Source organism: Anastrepha obliqua, chromosome 1, assembly GCF_027943255.1.
Source record: "Anastrepha obliqua isolate idAnaObli1 chromosome 1, idAnaObli1_1.0, whole genome shotgun sequence".
In the NCBI taxonomy this organism is placed as follows: Eukaryota; Metazoa; Arthropoda; class Insecta; order Diptera; family Tephritidae; genus Anastrepha; species Anastrepha obliqua.
In genome coordinates, this window is record NC_072892.1 from 73,691,131 (window position 1) to 73,697,130 (window position 6,000).

The following is a 6,000-nucleotide window of genomic DNA, read 5'->3' on the forward strand; positions in this document are numbered from 1 at the left end:
TACTTCGCCTGGAAAAGTTTATATAAATTTAAGAAGAGTAAATAGAACTTATTTTATATCAGACTTCACGCAAAAAAGTCATTTGCACCTGAACACATAGCTGGGTTAAAGCGGGGGGGAATAGAACAGTTCTCTTCTCCTTCTCCGCTTTTTCGCACACGTAATTGTATGGGATGAGTGCACGATGGCACATAAAAAGTCACTGGAAGCGCTTGATAGGACATTACGAGATTAACGTAGTAAATATGAAATGTTTGGTCGTGCCTTAGTGCTGCTGGCACTGCCTGTTATTCCTCGAGCAACTGTAGCAGATGAATTGGCTGCATGTTTGAAATCATCATATTGGTGGAGACATGTTCAAACACTCAAACGAACTACAAATGTACGTGTTCTAATGCAAAATGATCCATCAGCTGCTGAATTTTCACAGCAATTATTGGATATTGGAAATGGCAAAGTTCCTGTCGATAATTTAACTGGCTTAATAACTTTACAACCAAACTTTTGTCAAATAAGCCAAACGAAAGAACAGTTAATTCAAAGTATTTTCCCAAATTTGCCTCAAAATTTCAAAAATCATGATTGGCTTATTGAACGAGCCATCATGGCTGGCAAAAATAAAGATGTGAATGAAATGAATGCGGCTATTTTGGCTAACATACCAAGTCCAGAACAAACATATCGATCCGTTGACACTGTTACAAATCAAGATGATATTGTAAATTATCCCACTGAATTTTTGAATTCCTTTGATTTACCTGGATTACCGCCACACATGCTAAACTTGAAAATAGGAGCACCGATTATTATGTTGAGAAACATAAATCAACAACGACTATGTAATGGCACTCGATTAACAGTTAAGAGATTGATGAATAACGTAATTGAAGCAACAATTTTGAATGGAAAATACTCTGATGAAGACGTTTTAATACCGCGAATACCAATGATACCATCGGATGTGCCGTTTGAATTCAAACGTCTTCAATTTCCTGTTCGCCTTGCATTCGCGATTACTATTAATAAGTCACAAGGCCAAACTTTATCAATTTGTGGTATTGATTTAGAATACCCATGGTTTTCTCATGGCCAACTTTATCTTTCATGCTCAAGAGTTGGTAAGCCATCGGTATTGTTCATTTATTCAACAACGCATGGAAAAACGAAGAATATTGTATACCAAAGAGCATTACAATAAAAAAAGTAATAAAGTAAATCACATCAAACGTTTTTTAGTTGCTACTACTATTTAAAACTTCTTTCATTACTATTCATGCGCGAGAATTTTTATAAAGTACACACAGTATTTTTCGGCTTAATTTAATTAATTAATCTAGATTTTTTTAAAGACGGCCAGCGGAACGGGCGGGTTTTCGCTAGTATATATATATATATATATGTATATATAAATATATAATTGGCGCTTACACACTTTTTGGGTGTTTGGCCAAGCTCCTCCTCCTATTTGGGGTGAGCGTCTTGACGTTGTTTCTCAAATGGAGGAACCTACAGTTTTAAGCCGACTCCGAACGGGAGATATTTTTATGGGGAGCTTTTTCATGGTAGAAATACACTCGGAGTCTTGCTATTGTCTGTCGAGGGGCGACCACTATTAGAAAAAATGTGTTCTTCAATTGGTATTTCACGGAGATTCCAACCAACGTACTTCGAATTCCGAATGGTAGTGACGCATCAACCTATACGGCTGCGGCGGCCGCCACTACTGCCTACATTAAAAAAAATGATTTTTCTATTTTTGGGTTTCCTTACTCAACAAAGAGATAGTATATTAAATGCATGCGTATTTATACAAAACCAAGCCACATACATTTTTTCACGAATTATTTAATTTCTCTCACCTTTTATTAGCAAGCTCATATGCACGTTTTCCGTCCTCTCGCAACAGTGTGTCATCAAGTTCAATACATTCCCTTACGCTCGCTTTCATAACATCGCGAGCACTGATCCCGAACTCACTGCCTGCATCTCCGGATGCACTAGCATATCTCTCAGATTTTATAAACATTTCACAAAGGCTATCGTAACTTTTGAATTTTTTTTTTGAAGCTACGCTTGGTAGTCGACGTTTACTTTTTATACTTGTTTTCGACAGACTCGCACGCTCTTGTGCGTCGCTGTTACTATGTTTTCTCTTCCACTCGGGAGTAAGCAACGGTGCCAGTGGCGCTGTGTACGGTAGCTCAAACGCAACTGCTGGCAAATCGCCTTCACTAAAGAAAACCAAACTTGAATCTTCATCGGGTTCCGATTGTGAATAAGCTGTGGTGTGATCGTCGTTATCGCTATTGTTGAGTTTTTGGTATTGATTTTCGCCATTGCGATTATAAATGCTATCGTTGTTGTTATCACCCGGTGGCGTCGCAGGCGGAGTTTCCAGCGTTGCTGTTGCTATGGTCGCATACAACTTATACGACTCATCCATTTCCAGTGGTCATACCTGCTTTACAATTGTACCTGAACTTCTGCCAAAAGCATCCTCCTCATCGGTTTCTATAATTAGAATGTTTTAAACAATAATTTGGCAACATATCTAGCTATTTTTGTCGTCAATATAGCTTACATTCGACACAGATTACACAATTATGAATTTTAACTTCTAAAACATTGTCTGAACACTTCAATTACAACCGCTTCCGGATATCTACGGATGCTGAACGTGGCATAATCGTACGAGTATAAATTTTACTTCTTTTTTTTACAAAAAAAAAAATCGTGAAGAGTAAAGCTACTAAGTTCAACACTTGATTTTTCTAGCCACTGAAAACAAATCAAACCAACAACGCGAACAGCTGATTGGAAGGGCTACCAACTAACACGAGTTGATTACCTTAGGTGGCGCCATTAAAAAACAGTTACTTTATTTTCGCGATTTGGACAAGTCTGATGTCAGCTCCCTCGTAATATAAAACAAACGAACAAAACTAGGAGAAATTACATGTTTATAAAATTAAAATTACAGATAGCAGTAAAGAAGTTTAATTTGGAGAAAAGTATTAAAAAAGGAAAGTTAGGTTAAAATAATAGTAGTAGGAGTAGGGATTAATTGGAAGAGATTTAAATAATATGGAACCATTTGAGTACATTCAGTAATTTTTGGCAAGATAGCGAAGCAATTTATTTTTGAAACACGAGCTTTATTTTATACGTTGAATTTTGTAAGGTGGGGTATTCCAAAGGCAGAGAACACAAAGTATTGACGTTCAGTCACCAAGCAACTGTATTTCATCGGGACTAAGTTTAACGAACGGCAGGACTTTGAAAACATAAGTCGATCTTTGAGATATCTGGGCTCCTGAGTGTTTATGATCTGCTGGAGTAAAACTAAACATTTAAACCTAAGCAAGTCGTAAAAGGCTACGGAAGCAATTTTTTTCGCAAAAACAGAAATATGGTCATAACGTTTTTTACAGTACACGTATCTTGCAACGTTGTTATACAAAACATTAAGCTTACTACGACACACACTATCACAAGGAGTATATAACTCACAACCATACAGTAACGTTGGTAACAAATACGTTTGAGCTAGTAGCCGTCGAATGTTTACTGTTGTAAAATATTGAGTTGTCCATAAATTTCGGAGCATACCATAAACTTTGCCTATGACAGTAAAGATGTGGTTGCTCCATGTCAAAGTTCTATTAAATGTAGCCCCTAAATTTTTAACATTGTCCACATATTTAATCATAGCCATCGAGCTTGATATATTTTTTGTATATAACGATACATTGGGACTTAACAGGATTAAGAATTAATCCGTTGTCAGAAACGCCCTTGCTTGTGAGGCTCAAGTCAAAAATTTCAGCTAATGGGGCAACTAACATATAATTGAACGTCATTAGCATGTACATGGACAACACTATATTTAATCACACTGAACAAGTCGTTAATTTACAAGACAAATAAAAGAGGGCCAAGGATAGAGCCTTGAGGTACACCTCTGGTTACAGGTAGAAAGTTTGATATCACCACATACTGCTTGTAATCGGTCACTAATATACGTTTCTATAAGAGTCAAAGCCGACGTTGAAAAGCTAAATAAGTTTTTAAGCTTCAAGATTAAGAGTTTATGGTCTACGGACTCAAATGCCTTGGAATGGTCAAGTAGAGTTAGAAAAGTCACATGCTTTTTGTCAATGTTGAGCCTTATGTCATCAAACACTTTTAGGAGTGCTGTGATGCGGCTCCTACTACAATCTAAACCCCGACTGCAATGTGTTCTCCAAGGCGTTGTTATTCAGAAACGTGTTTATTTGGCGATGCATAATACGCTCAAGAACTTTAGATGAGAACGGCAATATTGCAATCGGGTGTTATAGGTTTCCGAGGTTCCGAAACTCTTCCATTTGCGATACGCTTTGTTGCGTTTGTAAATCAGGTGTTAAATATGGTTGTTGAACCATGGCCGGTTTTTATCATTTACTGGTTTGTGTACAAGTGGTACGAAGTGATCAAAGAGCGAGCTAATGTTTTCTTCAATGAAGCTAATTTGCTCATTACTAGATATTAAGTTACGGATACATTCCCAGTCAATTTCCTCCACAGCCCCTTCAAGAAGCTTATAATATATGCGTAGAAAATCACGGCACGAATAGTATTTAGTGACATAGGTCAATTAGAAGTCAAATGTCATGAAAATTAAATCGTGCTTAGAAAAACCTGGCACGGAAAGTAGGTCGCTGTTAAAATCTCCTGCTACAACGATATTATTAAAATTAAGAGACAAATTTTCGATGAAATCAACAAATGATGCGTAGGCGATGGTTGCTAATAGCTAATATGCTTTCGCCTTATTTCAACTTTGTTGAGGTATACCGGGCATCTTTTGCTCTGAGTTGGATGATTTACGTCTACGCCTAAATGTAACTTCTAATTAGCTCGTATGTAGTTAAGACATTTTTGAATACTAACTTTATTACAATCCTCTGATCTATGTTTAATGTATATTGATCTATTCCCGAGCATTTCGATTGGGAATGATACATTTTGCCACATACACCCGTACACCTTATTCCCGTCTCTCCACGGATTTGCAGTTTGCACCTTTTGCAATCCATGGATTGCGTATATTGTTATGATACGGTTAATATTTAAAACTTTCTTTTGCACTTTTTTATTTTAACTCTTTCTTATGGAAAATATGTTTTACGGTCTCTCCCCCGTGAAAGAGGCAGAAAACTTCAAAAATCCACATCACCACTGATATAGAATCATTGGCTCAATACGAACACCAATTGTGTCCTCTTCACAAATAAGTAATTCCACGTCCTTTTGTTTGTTTATTCATGGATCCTAAAGTTAAAGCGAATTCGATCGCGATCTTGTATCCGCCTAGGTGTTTTTTCGTCGTATGTATAAATAACACCAACAAGATTTTTTTGTTTATATCCGTATGTTTACTTTTCTATTTGTGTACATTAATATTTTTTGTTGATGATTCAAAAAACATCTTATGTGAAATATTTCAAAACGAATACATGAATAAATGTGCATTGGGCTTGAAAGAAGTTGAACCGTGTAAAAGACTGTTTTGACGTTTCTGATGGAGAAACGAAACGGCAAGTGTGGAGCAGAGCATATTGATTTTGATATAACGGAATTCGAAAAGCAAAAACAAAATTTACGTACGTTTTTACTTATATGTGGATGCTATCAACTGTAATAAATTCGCCTTGGGCTACATACTACACCCAATTTCACAATTTAACACGCGGCAGTTCATTTTCAATAGTTTTTTTGGTTTAAATCTCACACATCACAATATTACAAGCTATTCATTGAATTTTCACAAACATGTAATTTCTCCTCCTGTTGTTTGTTTTGTTCGTTTGTTTTGTATTGGAAAGGAGTCTGCCGTCAGACCATTCAAAACCGCAAGAGTAATGTAACTGTTTTGGAAAGGAGGCACCTTTAGTATTCTATGCACTTGACGGAACAGAGCTGGCAGCACTTTCAAAAACATTCACATTGTGAATGGCA

General features: G+C 36.6%; 1 protein-coding gene across 2 annotated transcripts in view; it reads right to left on the reverse strand.

Annotated features, from left to right (window-relative positions):
- LOC129236404 (anoctamin-1) overlaps positions 1 to 2,766 on the reverse strand; it is a 43,986-nt gene extending 41,220 nt beyond the window's left edge. For both annotated transcript variants that reach the window (XM_054870776.1, XM_054870775.1), the window contains exons 1-2: positions 2,582 to 2,766; positions 1,860 to 2,511 (exon numbers count right to left, since the gene is read on the reverse strand). In XM_054870776.1, the coding sequence (XP_054726751.1) occupies positions 1,860 to 2,443 (584 nt within the window). In that variant the 5' untranslated portion in view covers positions 2,444 to 2,511; positions 2,582 to 2,766. The remainder of the gene's footprint in view (positions 1 to 1,859; positions 2,512 to 2,581) is intronic.
- Between the last annotated feature and the right edge of the window lie 3,234 nt (positions 2,767 to 6,000).